General features: G+C 37.3%; 1 protein-coding gene across 1 annotated transcript; it reads right to left on the bottom strand.

The window, feature by feature from the left end:
- Window positions 1–5,066: 5,066 nt before the first annotated feature.
- On the bottom strand, window positions 5,067–8,914 carry LOC134282391 (uncharacterized protein K02A2.6-like). Its single transcript, XM_062764788.1, has 2 exons — window positions 6,794–8,914; window positions 5,067–6,728 (listed from the first exon to the last, which is right to left on the bottom strand). The coding sequence occupies exons 1-2, from the start codon at window positions 8,912–8,914 to the stop codon at window positions 5,067–5,069; spliced, it is 3,783 nt and encodes a 1,260-aa protein (XP_062620772.1).
- Between the last annotated feature and the right edge of the window lie 5,764 nt (window positions 8,915–14,678).

The raw sequence follows: 14,678 nt of genomic DNA, 5'->3' as shown, positions 1-14,678 counted from the left end.
AACAACCCCCTTGGCACGCAAAAGACCGTTTCTCTGGAGTTCGATAAAGAGTAGGCTCATTGGGGGCCGCCAGAGAAACCAAAAGCTTTCAAAAACCGGTTAATACTTGCCCGCCAAAATATGGCTGAAATATTGCCGACTTGGCGTTAAACAATATGAAATCAATCAATCAATCTCTTTTACCAAATAATGTCTCATTATTCGATCGCCGGTCCATTCGACTGATAGTCGACTATTCGTTGACATCCCTGAAAACTATTTATAAGGGTATAATATACTCTTATAAATAGTTTTCTATATATTTATTACTAATAAAAGGTCCAAAAAAAGAAAATGTTTATTACATCGTCTAACAATTTTACTGTTGACTGGCCTGCCGATCCAACATCAGAATTGTCACTGCTACGTCACAAGTAATTAATCATCGCTTATATCGGCAACACGGAAAAAGCCGAAGTTGAGAGCTGCAAATTGTCATCAAATTGACACGGGAGATGCTCACCCTATAAAACAGCGACCTTATCCAATACCATTTGCACAGAAAGAAGTAAGGAAACAGATTAAGAGTATGCTAGAAAAAGAAGTTATAAGACCCTCAAGTAGTCCATGGGGATCACTTGTAGTGTTGGTGAGGAAGTCCGATGGAAGTTATAGGTTTTGCATAGATTATAGAAGAGTGAATGCAGTCACTAGGAAGGATGTGTGCCCTTTGCCTAGAATAGATAAGATGTTAAAAGTGTTTCAGAAAGCGAAGTATTTTTCTGTCATGGATGTATTAACAGATTATTGTAATGTACCTGTATGTGAAGAGGATAAAGAGAAAACTGCATTTGTAACGTCGGAAGTATTACATGAGTTTGATTGTCTTCCGTTTGGATTGTGCAATTTTCCTAGTAAATTTCAGAGGTTAATGGATTTGGTTTTATCGGGAATACAGTGGAAAATGGCGTTGGCATATATTGATGATACCATAGTTTTCTCAAATACATTTGAAGAGCATATTGACAGATTGGAGGAAGTATTCAGGAGATTAAGGGGAGCAAATTTAAGATTGAAGAAAAGAAAGTGTTCGTTTTTCAAAAGTGAAGTGGAATTTCTCGGGACATATTATATCATCAGAAGGAATGAAAATTCAGATTTCGAAATTGCACGAAGAGCAGTGTTAGAACCTGAAATAGTTTTAAGTTTGTGATAAGTTATGGTCCAGGAATGATAAAGGGAGAGCAGAAGCTAAAAATTTTGTGAAATATGAAAATGATGAAAAGGAAAGTACATGGGTGGATTCTTCTCTAGTTCCAGGAAATTTAATCGAGGAATTTGAAAGAAATTATAAAGGTCGAGGTGCTGCATACAGACAAAGAAGAAAATAAATTGGTGACACAGTGAATAAGTGTGCGAATTACTAGGATTGTGATTTTAATGTGAAAATGTGAATATTGTTAGTTCAGAAGATGGAGATAATGGTGATTCAGATAAATTTGAAAGGAACCGTGACTTGTGTAATGTACATTAAGATGGCCAGTGCTCCAAAACCAAATAGATGGCTCCAAGTTTCATTGTGCGGTGCTCCAAAAACACATAAAGTTTGGAATTTGGCATGTACTCTGACATCAAGAAGATGCTTGAGTTTCTGATTGACAATATCTATGTGGTTTTTTGAGACCAGGTATTCCAACAATCTATTGGAATTACCATAGGTACAAACTGTGCTCCGTTATTAGCAAACTTATTTTTATATTCATATGAAGCAGAATTTATGCAAAATCGTATGCGTGAAAAGAAGAAAACAATTGCTGTGATCTTCAACTCGACATGTAGATATATCGACAACGTATTGTCAATTAATAATGATAATTTCCATTCCTACGTCGACACGATATATCCTGGTGAGCTTGAGATAAAAGATACAACCGAGTCCGACACTTCTGCTTCATACTTGGATATTTTACTTGAAAAAGACATTAATGGTAATCTAACAACCAAGCTATATGATAAACGTGTTGACTTTAACTTTTCTATCGTCAGCTTCCCTTACTTATGCAGCAGTATACCTTCATTACCTGCATACGGAGTTTATATATCTCAGTTGATTCGATGCGCAAGAGCATGCTGTACGTATGAACAATTTCTTAAACGGGGTGAATTATTGACAAGCAAGTTTATGAAACAAGAACATCAACAATCTCGTTTAAAGTCATCATTTCGTAAATTCTATGGTCGATACAATGACCTTGTCAGCAAATACAATTTATCATTGAATGAAATGCTGACTGACGTTTTTCATACCAATTGTTAGTCCATTATTTATACACTGAATTGACGACAAATTTTTTCCGTTTTTTCCTGATTATGACAACGAGAACACGGCGGATGTGACCGGTCGGCAGGGGATGCTCACTCCTCCATGGCACCTGATTCCACCTCTGATGTTTCGGAGGTCCGTGTTGGCTCTGCTCTTATTTTGTATATTGTTTAATGGACGTTGAGATTGAACTCTGTTCGTTATTTCCATATCCTCCCTCAGCCTAGGTCTATATATTAAACACAGGAAAGAAAACAACCTAAACTGAAATTTACTTCCTTGGAGAACATTCAACTTAGTACATGTATTATTATGGATTATTCCAAGAACTATTGTTCACTTTGTAACAGAGAATTTAAACACAGACGGAATTTATACAGACATAACAGAGAGTGTCGTTCAAATGGACATTACGATCATCAGTGCCCTCTGACGACGTGCGGCAAAGTGTTCGGAAGAAAATATGCTTTAACACAGCACATGAAAAAGGACCATAGTTATTATGATGAGCCTGAGCCAGTGTTTGTGACCATCAAGAACGACATGTACTCCGACATTTCAGATGAAGAAGAAGAGAACTTTGGAGAATTTTTTACAAATTATTATTCTCCTGTGAGCAACTTATCATTAACATCATTAGAGGAAACAATGGAAACTCTTATAAATCCAGAGGAAGACGAGCCCCAGAACCATGAAGTGAATCGTAACTATGAGGAAGAAGATGTGTCTGACCTTTAAGACCCTGAAAGTTCAGATGACCTTGAGCGGGAAGAAGAAGCCAAAGGACCAGATGACGACTTTAACCCCACCAAGACAGTGGAATTGATGTGTATAAACTTAAAATTAAAACGATACCAACATACCTATGCAGATGGACATCAATTTTATGAAAGAGAGACTGGAATAAGTTTTAGTAAAGGATTAATACAAGAAGAAATTGACTTTTCCGAAAATGCGACGAATATCATCAATGAAGTCCTAGAACATTTGAACAATTTAAGAAATCGTTTCTTGTCCGCCGAAATTTTGTAAAATTCTCTCGTACTTCGAGTTGATGTGCCTTTAAACTCAATGACTTATTTATGACTTGATAAATTATTCGCTTTGGATTTAAAAACATTTTACCTTAGTCGGATGTGTAGTTTACAAGATCACTCAAGGACAAAATTTTCCCAGGAATAATAATAATAATAATAATAATAATAAGAAACAGAGTAAAAACAATATGTTCCCCAACTTCGTTTGGGGAACATAATAAATATGTGAATTTCATTACCAATTCTGCATCATTTTAGCTCTTTTAACAAGAATAAAAGTAAATTATAATTAAAAGAAAAACGTTTAACTTTAATGTTGATTATCTTAAACGATCTCCATACCTTGAGTGACGATGAGTGTACTGCTCAAGCGTTGAATTTATTCTCTCCTCTTTAATATTGATTTTGCTTGGAATGCTTTCTTCGAGCATGTGAAGCTCATCAACCTCATTTAAAATCCTACACTTGTCTTTAATGTGGATGACCTTTGGAATTAACTGTAGATCTTTCTGCTGTTTCAGCTGGTCATCTCCAAAAACAAAAATTTTGTTACTCAGAATTTTGACTATGGTGAAATGTCATGGTCTCCTACTTTCTAGCTCAAGAGTCATTTTAATTGACTTTATGTCTCTATGTGCTTCTGCAGTTGCATTCTAAAATGCTTTTTCATATTTTCTTTGTCGTACTCTTCATGCTGTGCACTTTAAATCACTTATTTTGAAAGATTTTGTACTAAATGCGTTTTGTAATGTTTTATGAGTTATATAAAGAACTAATTTTGATATTGTTTTATGAAATGTATCATTAATCTAGTCACGAACTCAATATTCCAGGAAGTTGTGACAAGGTACAACTTGACTACACAGACACCAGACTTCATTACTTACAATCTATTGAAAACTTTGACATCCCCAAAAGTGCATATAAGAGCGTTTACAGGAGACAATCCGGCGAGACAATTCTAGGCGGGGCAGCAAATGGATGGCCATTACAGCTTTATGTGTGAAGGTAACAGAGCATCAAACTCTAGTACACTGCTTTAAACACCAGTATCAAAGAAAAGAGACTGTAGGAGCCACAAGAACCGAGTTGCAAGAGCCGATCGCTTATGAGCCAGCATCACACTGATTTTTTTTTTGTACATAATTGATTAAAAGAAGGAAGTCTAACATTTATCTGTATATATTGCTTAATCATGTACAGGGTGTCCCAAAACACATGTTACACTTTCAATCACCTATAACTTTATCAAAAAAGCATTCAAAACGATATTTTGTCAACCTCTAATGTATTAGTCTACATTTTAACTGACAAAATTTCAAGAACTTTCTGTTCAAGAGTCAGGTAGTAATTGTTGTGTATTGGAACACACTTGATCAGTAAGGAAGAATACACGTGTGTATGGCAGGAACTACTTTTTAATTGAATGAACATGTAACAGTGAGAACCAATAACATACACATAATACAGTTCCGGAATACATGGACACAACATTCCTCCCTCTTAAGTTTCGAAGTAAGATTTACCCCTTTACATTAATTTCTGTGCCTTGCTGATACATAATGTAATTCACGGAAACATATTACATACAAATGTAAACTATACATTTACGAACAAAGCATTAATAGCAACATATGTACAACATATGTACAAATGAGAAACTTTTAATTCCCTGTGATATCATGAGGATTATTATGCCTCAGTAAGCACTAGTATCACATTTCACTTCAAACATAATCTGCAAGATGTTTGGGCGGTTTTCTGACACGACTTGGATATCTTGGTTCAGGGACGGCTTGAGTAGATGGCATGGCACGGTCATCATTGGATGGATGCGAAGGGCGTGGTTCTGTATTGGACACGGGCGAGCTCTGTTTCGCGATGTTTGACTTTACTGGTTGTTGACTCACAGCTGTGTTACTAGGTTGAATATATAAGTCCTCCAGAATTGGTGCATTCGAAGAACGCAACTGATCAGCGTGTCGTCTCCATGTGACTCCTGGTGTTACTTCTACAGAATATGATACAGGTCCAGTCTGAGCTGTCACAGTTCCGGAAGTCCACTGAGAATGATCCTTTCGGTAGTCACGAACAGCAACAGAATCTCCTGGTTCGAATTTACGCAACACACTTTTTCTTCTTTCGCGCACTTCACACTGTTTCTCCTCTACTTTCCTCCTGACATCTGGTTTCATGAGATCTAAACGAGATGGTAAGTTTCTGCCCATGAATAGTTTTGCTGGACTTTCATTTGTTGTGCACTGTGGAGCGTTACGGTAAGCCATAAGAAAATTGCTGAGTTTCTTCACCATGCTACCATTTTCCTTTTTACTCGACTTGAGACTCATCTTGAATGACTGCACAAATCTTTCTGCTAAACCGTTAGTACTGGGGTGATAGGGTGCTGAGGTTAAGTGTTTTATACCGTTTCCTCTGGTAAAATTTGCAAACTCTTCTGATGTGAACTGAGGTCCATTGTCACTTACAATTTGTGATGGTAAGCCATTACGTGCAAAAACGGTACGTAATACATCTATGGTCTGGGAAGATGTGGTAGTTTTCATTGGTATCACCTCTGGCCACTTAGAGTAAGCGTCAACAATGACTAAGAACATTGAATTGAGAAACGGACCCGCAAAATCGATATGGATCCTTTCCCAAGGTCTAGACGGCCATTCCCAGGGGTGAATAGGTGCGGCTGGTGGTGCATGCTTTACTGCCTGACATCCAGCACAGCTCTTTGTCAAAAGTTCTATATCCCGATCTATCCCTGGCCACCAAGCATGACTTCTTGCTAAGGTTTTCATTTTAACAACACCAATGTGACCTTGATGTAGCTCATCCAAAACTTGACTTCGCAGTGACGGCGGAATCACAACACGGATTCCCCATAATAGACAGTTCTGGTGAATAGTAAGTTCACTACGACGCGTAAAGTATGGATCCATTTCCTTCGATTCTGAATTTGCACACCAACCTCTGGACACATTATCGTAAACTTTCAATAAGAGGTAATCACGCCTAGTTTCACGTTGGATTGCTTCAGGTTTGATAGATAGATGTTCCAGTTGACTGACGTGCAACATCTCCACTTCCGCTTCCTCTTCTTTGTCCACCAATCGGCTACTCTCATATGTGACAGGTAAGCGGGACAAACTGTCAGCATTTCCATGTTTCTTCGTATTTCTGTAGATTATATCATAGTTGTAGCCAGCCAGGAACAATGCGTACCTCTGCAGCCTAGCTGCTGTTGTGTTTGCGATTCCCTTCTTTGGACCAAATATAGAGATAAGTGGTTCGTGGTCTGTAATGAGACGGAAACTTCTTCCATAAACATAAGTGTTGAAACGTTTTACTCCCCAGATAATTCCTAGAGCTTCCTTCTCTATCTGTGAGTAGTTTTTCTCAGATGTGCTGAGTGAACGTGACGCATAAGCAATTGGTCTCTCTTCACCATTGTCTTGAAAGCCTCCTCACTATCTCTTGTCCAACACCACTTGTGGTCCTTTTCCAGTAAGTTGTACAGTGGATGAAGCACTGTAGATAAATTGGGAATGAAACGTGCATAGTAGTTCACAATCCCCAAGAATGAACGAAGCTCGGACACATTAGTAGGTTGTGGTGCATTTACAACAGCTTCTATCTTCTTCTGTGTCTTTTGTAATCCATGACGGTCAATTTCATGTCCACAGAAAGATACTTTATCCTTGAAAAATTGGCATTTGTCCAAATTTACTCTGAGTCCATATTCTGCCAATCTGCCAAGCACAGCGTCTAAATTTCGTAGATGCTCTGCTTCATCTTTGCCCGTGATGATCATATCGTCGATGATACACTTCACTCCAGGAAGTCCTTGAAGCACCATATCCATCGAACGCTGCCAAATCGCTGGCGCAGACGCAACACCATACACTAGGCGATTGTAACGATACAAGCCTTTCTCTGTGTTTATCGTAAGTAAGGGACGTGAATCTTCTTCTACCTCCATCTGTAGGTAAGCATGTTTTAAATCCACTATTGAGAATTGTTGTCCTCCAGACAGAGCAGCAAATATATCTTCAATTCTTGGAAGAGGGTACTGGTCAACTTCTAATACTGGGTTAAGAGTCACTTTGAAATCTCCGCACACACGAACTGAACCATCCTTCTTGCTGACTGGTACAATCGGCGTAGCCCATTCACTAAAGTTGCACTTCTCCAGTACACCATCTTTCACCAACTTCTCTAGTTCTACCTCAACTTTAGGTTTAAGTGCATAAGGTACCTGTCTGGCTTTGACGAACTTGGGTTTTGCATCAGGTTTAACTGTCAACTTGGCCTTGATTCCTTTTAAGGTTCCCCAATCATCCTTGAATACACTCGAATGTTTATTTAACACAGTTTTGAGATTTTTCCCTGCTTTACATGTTGCAAGCGATTTTATTTCTGGCCAGTTCAGTGTAATCTGTTTCAGCCAATCTCGACCAAACAGTGTAACTCCAGCTTTCTTCACGACATACAGATTAAGGTCCTTTCGCTGGTCCTGGTATCTCACACTGACTTCTGCGACACCTGCGGGTTTTATTCTTTCTCCTGTGTAAGTCTTTAACAGAATGTCACTGGGTTTCAACTTGACGTTTGGGAATTTCTCCTTGAATATTTTCTCAGGAATAACAGATACTGCAGCTCCTGTATCCAATTCCATTTCCAGACTAACACTGTTTACTATGGGTGTGATCCTTATCACATCATCTGATCTTCTCATGGAGTTAATATCCATCTCTAAAGTCTTGATGTAGATATCACTATCTGAACTGTCATTTTGATTTATCATGTGAACACTCATCTTATTTTTCTTCTGGCTGCGACACGCATGTTTAGAGTGACCCTTCTTGTGACACTTGAAACACTCCTTGTCTCTGTAATAACAACTTTGTGGGTTGTGGTCACCATTGCACCGGAAACATGATTTTCCTCCCTTGGGCGTATATTTCCCTGATGTTCCACCATATCCGTGAGACTTCTTTTTAGCATGTAGTTTATGTACACTTGCACTAGGACTGTGCTTAGACTGTAGTTCTGTAGCATCCCTGGCTGCTGTCTCCATAGCAACGGCTATATCCGTAGCAGACGTAAAGGTTAGTTCAGCCTCAGATAAAAGTTTCTTTTGTATATGCTCATTGCGTAAGCCACAAACAAGTCTGCCGCGTAACATATCATCCAGAATAGCCTCATCAAATAAACAATGTTCAGATAACTTCCTCAGTGCTGCTACATAATCAAGAATAGTCTCACCTTCTGCTTGCTCCCTCTTATGAAAGCGAAAACGTTCAGCTATGACAAGAGGCTTTGGACACAGATGCTTTCGTAATGTCGCTACTAGGTCGCCATACGATACTTCTGAAGGTTTCTTGGGTCTTGTGAGCCCTCGCAGCAGTGAATAAGTGTTTCCACCAATCAGTGTAAGTAAAACGGGTACTTTCTTCTCTGATTTAACTTCATTACAAATAAAATATTGTTCAAGGCGTTCGTGATATGAATCCCATGATTCAACTGCACTATCAAATGGTTCCAATCGGCCTATTTTCCCTGCCATGACTGTGAAAGCACGTGGATCGGTACACAGAACAAATTCGGTACACAATCCAAACAGTTACTTGCACAAATTCGACTGAATCAGAATGTCACACTCACCGAAACAGTTTATCCGAGTAACTCATACATTTATGCGTAGGCTTGAACACATTTCTCGTCGCCAATGTTGTGTATTGGAACACACTTGATCAGTAAGGAAGAATACACGTGTGTATGGCAGGAACTACTTTTTAATTAAATGAACATGTAACAGTGAGAACCAATAACATACACATAATACAGTTCCGGAATACATGGACACAACAGTAATGATGTCCTAATGACGTCATCATATTTTGATATCGAACCTTCATGTGAATAGCTGGTAGAAATTGTAAAATTTCACTATTGGTCTAAAATTGCTACTTTAGTCATTAGTACCACGAAAAAACAACATCCTGTTATGAACGTCCTCAACAGAATACTAATTTACATGTTTGTGAAGGGACTTGATGTTAAACTGTTAGAATATATGTTACATTTAAAGCTTGGTAAATAAAAACATCAGGAATTGTGTTATCACAGTGTTAATTCAAGGGACGTCATTTGGAACATGTTGTTAAATGACATATGTTTGTCTAAAGAAAAAATATTAATGATTAATAAGGAAACTGTGACAACGGCTTCACAAAAAATTGATAACAATTTTATTATATATTTTAAATCTCATTATTGAAACTTAAGGCATAATTTTTTATTACGGTTTAAAAGTGTAACATTATATGTTTTGGGACACCCTGTATTTGTACATATTGAACCTGCCAGGTCCTCAGAAAGTAAACTGAGGGAATAAGCCGCCTCTGCTATTTGTAATTATGTATTATTAAGTTTCACGCTACAATTGTACGACATAGTTTAAGAACGGCTTATCAAGTTATAGATAGGAAGGATATTGTCGCATCGTTCTTTGAGTATTCGAATATCATAAATACTTCCCAGACCTAGGATGCTTGTAATTGAAAACAATAAAACGTTAAACTCTCCAGTACTATATTGGAAATTAGTAAAAATCGTGTGAAGCAAATGATATGTACGATAAATTTTCTCCATTTTCCTTTTCCTTTCTTTTTGGGGTGGGTGTGGTGGGGGGTTGTGCACCATCAAAAAGACGATTGTAATAGCATTGGCGGTGTTTTTATCTATTTATAAGCCTAGTTCGATCGATCTGGGGCGTATATTGTTTTTGTCCTGTCTACCTGTCTGTTGTCAATTAACTTTTACATTCGCCTAACTTTCGAACCAATAGAAATAGACTTCATTAATGGTATGCACATGCTTACTCCACCAATGAAGTTTTTTTTTTCCAAATTTTTTCAAGGTCATAAGAATGATTTTCGTCAGTTTGCTCCCGAGAAAACAATTAATCTGTTCTTACTGTAGCCTTTGTTTCAGGGAAAGTCATTTTACCTAAGCAGGCCCCATGTTGGGTGCTCTTGTCACAACCATGATGATAACCAGAATAGGATCGTACACTTATGAATGGTCAAGCGGGGGCATTACAAATAATCAAATCAATGGCGACACGTTAAGTATTGAATTCCATTTCTTTCTAAGTATTCTTAAACAAAATCTTTCATATTCCTTCTCTCTGCCATTCTGTACAGAATAATGAGAACTGTTAGGAACACTATTGTCTTTGAATTATTGTATTGAATGTATGCAAATATTTAACAGATTTGAAGTATCTGTGAGTTATTAAAGATCTAAATATATAGATTTACTGACAACCACCATCATAAACAAACAACTTCAAATACTTCCAAGACCCACGACGCCTTACTTTTTGTAAATGAAACAACTTTGACACATTCGTCTTATTTAAATCTCCGGAGGAATGCCTGTTTAAACAGTGAAATTGACCATAAACTAGTCTCCAAGCGTTAAAAACCAGTGCTTCACAATTTCTATGGTGTTAAACGGGAATATGTCTAACGCTTGCTTATCGGTCACGGCATACAGACTCACATATGACATAAATGTCATCCACCACCGGCACGTAGCATCGTTTTTGAAAGTGGGGGGCCAACCTGAGAAAAATATTTTTTGTTTACCTAAAAAACACTTGGACAAGCAAAAAAAAAAAAAAAAAGAAAATGTTTATTGCCCAAACTTGAAATTCCTATTTTGTAGGGGGGGGGGTTCAACTTTTTTCAAGGTCAACTTCCTTTCACTTCCAATTTTTTCCTGTATTTCCTTGCTATAAGTATACTGTGGTAAAAAGAGAGGGGAGGGCAACAATCGTTTCAATAGACATTTTCTATGGTAAAGCAGAGACATATAAAACCAGAGATTCGCAACTCTCCGAAATCTCGCGGGTCCTATTGTTTACAATTTTTCAAATCTCGGACTGTGCGAGACTTAAAGGCCGGGGCCCGGATATAAAAGGCAGCCAATCGAAAAATGTTGGGGAAATTCAACTTTCTATGCAGCTTTCAGATTTGAGAAGCATTTTTGAGAAAATATGCTTTTTTTTTATCATATTAAATTCTAATTTTTGGCATGGAAGCAGCCACATTGATTGTGAATAAAGTGTCCATCTTTCATAGTTGAAAAAAAAATTATATCTTGAGTAATTTAGGAATAAAGTTCTGAAGCTGCACTGAATTATGAATTTCTTCTCAGTGATTGACAAAGTAGGCGGAGATAACCAGTGTTTTGTTTACACAGGAAGTGGCTGTAGCCATGTGCTGCAGCACATGCTGTGCGTGGTATTACTATACTGTAAATAGTTTTCACTAGTAATTTTTATAATTTATAGAGAAAAAATGACTGAAAAACATTTTATTTTGTCAAATACACAGGTTTTGAAAAATAAACACACATGTACAGTTACTGTATTAATATTTTTTCATACAAACCTTAGGTGAACAAGTGATAAGATAGCTCAACTAATATATTTAAGTATATTCCAGTCACTTAATTATATGAAAATGAAACATTCACAAGTCAAAAGAAATATTTTAACACAGGTTTGAGTTCCTAATCACTCCCACATATGTCCCATGTATGGCTGATCATTGGGATTAGGTAGCCAATGTCTCACAACGGTCACAACACATTTTGGCATAAGGTCCCTCCTGTGATAAATGTAATTTTTTTCTCCGCGGATCCTGTTGTAGGGCATTTCTTTTCCTCTGAATATATCTTGGATCCTTCAATACATTTCTATGGAACAACATAGTCCAGAATCTTTTGTATTTGTCCTTTCTCCTCTGAGAATTACTTCTGTTTGGTGCCTCCGGATCCTCTAACCACCATATTTGTCGGTTGGTTTCCGATGTTATGCATGGACGGCATAGACAATGGATACATTCCTCTTCTTCATCGTTCTGATTAATAACAAAATCAGCAACATCATCATTGTTCTGCTCCTCTTGGACCTGGTTTCCATTGTCCTCAATTGGAACCTCATTGAATTCCCACTCATGGTGTGCAAATAGATGGCGTATTGTTTCTCTCTGAGTTTCTGTTACTTCAATAGCTAAAATAGATTTCTCTTCTGTTTCCTCCATGTTGTACTCAGCAAATTCCAAGATGGCTACACATTTACACATGTAACACTGGAAAGCCCAACCATTTCAAAAGGACCATACGGGATACATTTAATACTTACATGCAGAAAGAGAAACAAACCACATATAGAGCTGCACAAATGTATTATAATGTTTAACATATACTCTTCATTATCATTATTTTTTAATTAAAATGTTTTAAGATAGATAAATTTTAAAAAAGAACTTTATTAGGAAACCCTAATGTGCCTCTGCATCTCTACAGTGAAAGGTCAGATTATGTCATTGTCAGATGCTAGATCAGGATTTTGGCAGGGAAGTGCTAACTACAGATAGGATTAGGTGTCAAGTCTGACCATTTTTATGTGAGGGGTGTCAAGATTGCATATACATAGCTTCTTGGATGTAGATATCTAAAAATAAAGTTGTTTTTTTTTTTAAATGTTCAAAAAAAAAAATACAGGCTTTTAATAAAGTGTTCATATATGCAATTCAGCATCATTTGTTGAGTTAAAGAAAAAAATTATGCATGTTTGTAAACCAACGCCCCTTTATAAAGAATAATAGTATATTCCAAGAATTAGTATCTTGTACATTTATTTGTAAAAACCAAAAACCTCAAAACAAAGATAGCGAATGAAAGGGAATATGTGTAGTCCACCGAAAAAACGAAAGAGAACACCAAGTTTCAGAATTGAATTATCGGGAGATGAAAGTAAGAAAACCAGTGTTTTGGAGAATTTGCAAAAACTAAGGAGTGAATTAGAGGGCAAACTGAACAAACATGTTGGAAATCTACAAGTCATTGAATATCTCTTTTCTCTTTGGAGTGAGAAAAGAAATGAGGAACACGACACCCAAGGTGATGTTGCACAGTCTGCCCAAGAAAAATCTCCAGCTCCTAGTCCTTACATAAAAGTTCAGAAAAAGGATGTAAATCAAAAACTCTTTTTGTGTGCTGAAGAATCTTTGAGGAGACTGGTGGAAATTGCAGAATACCATGGTCAAAATTGTTCAAGGAATTTAAAAATGAAGAAAGTGCAACAAAGAGGACATGTAATGTCAACCAAATTTCAATGCGAGGAAGAGGGGTGTAGGCATACGTTTCTGTGGTCATCATCTCCTTATTTGCTCAATAATGAATATTTGGTAAATAACCGTGTCAACCATTCTTTATTATGCAGCGGGATGCTTCCATCACACTACACTAGATTTGCCGATGGAGCAGGTATTGGAAAAATATCAAAACAGGATAGGCAAAAGTTTTTTAATCAATCTAAAAAACACATTCAAAAGGAGTATGAAGACTCCATCTACACAGCAACTCTGGAGGAAGTGGCATCATATGAAGATCTCGAAAGTATAAATATAATGACTGATGCACGACATGGCTGGCGCAAAAATGCCAAAGATTCCAGTGTAGTGGCTATTGGGGACAATACGCACAAAGTTTTATCATGTCAACACATAACAAAATCTGATGATCAAGTGTCACAACGGCATGAAAAACTCGGAACGGAAAGAATATACCAACATTTGAAAGATCAAAATGTAGCTGTAGGAATTCATACTCATGACAGGAATCTGTCGATTAATAAACATATCCGTGAGGAATGTGAGTCTACAAATCAAAATGACACCTGGCATGCAGTCAAATCAGTTAAGTCCTCTTTGAAAAAAGTATCTTCTGGGCCAGCATATCTTGAGGGAAAAACCTGGTCATCTCAACTTGATGACAAAGTGGAGCCAGTGTGCACTCACTTTCACTGGGCCATTAGAAACTGTGATGAAGATACCGCAAAACTTCAAGCACATCTATTGAACATAGTAGAACATTACAAGAACAATCACTCAGATTGTCTGATTGTCATTCGTCCTCCAGGTGCAAAATGGATCCTAACTATGAAATATCTCGGAAAGTTATTTCTAACCCGTGTGCCGAGAAGTTGTTGCTATGAGTCGTAAAAAATTCTATTGTTTATAAGCATCCACAGGATTACATTTTATGTCATGATACATTTTATGTTGAAAGCTTCAACAATGTCACGAATGTATACCAGGACAAAAGAATATCATTTTCTGATGACATGTAAAGAGCAAGATCCAATTTGGCCGTATGTCATTGGAATGAAAACGTGGACAGAGATTATACATCTGTTTTGAGACCAAACCACCGAATGCCAAGAAGTGCTAAGGGTAAAAAGAACTACAAAC

Source organism: Saccostrea cucullata, unplaced genomic scaffold (assembly GCF_032062105.1).
Source record: "Saccostrea cucullata isolate Sc308-1 unplaced genomic scaffold, CSIRO_AGI_Scuc_v1 ctg312, whole genome shotgun sequence".
NCBI lineage: Eukaryota > Metazoa > Mollusca > Bivalvia > Ostreida > Ostreidae > Saccostrea > Saccostrea cuccullata.
Note: the sequence above shows the minus strand (reverse complement) of the source record. Positions and strands in the feature narration are given on the sequence as shown.

What these genes read in the sequence shown, in the direction of transcription:
- LOC134282391 (XM_062764788.1), bottom strand. Translation starts at nt 8,914, where the DNA reads ATGGCAGGGAAAATAGGCCGATTGGAACCATTTGATAGTGCAGTTGAA. An exon ending in AGGAGGCTTTCAAGACAATG is followed by an intron (nt 6,729 to 6,793) that starts GTGAAGAGAGAC and finishes AACTACTCACAG; the next exon opens with ATAGAGAAGGAAGCTCTAGG.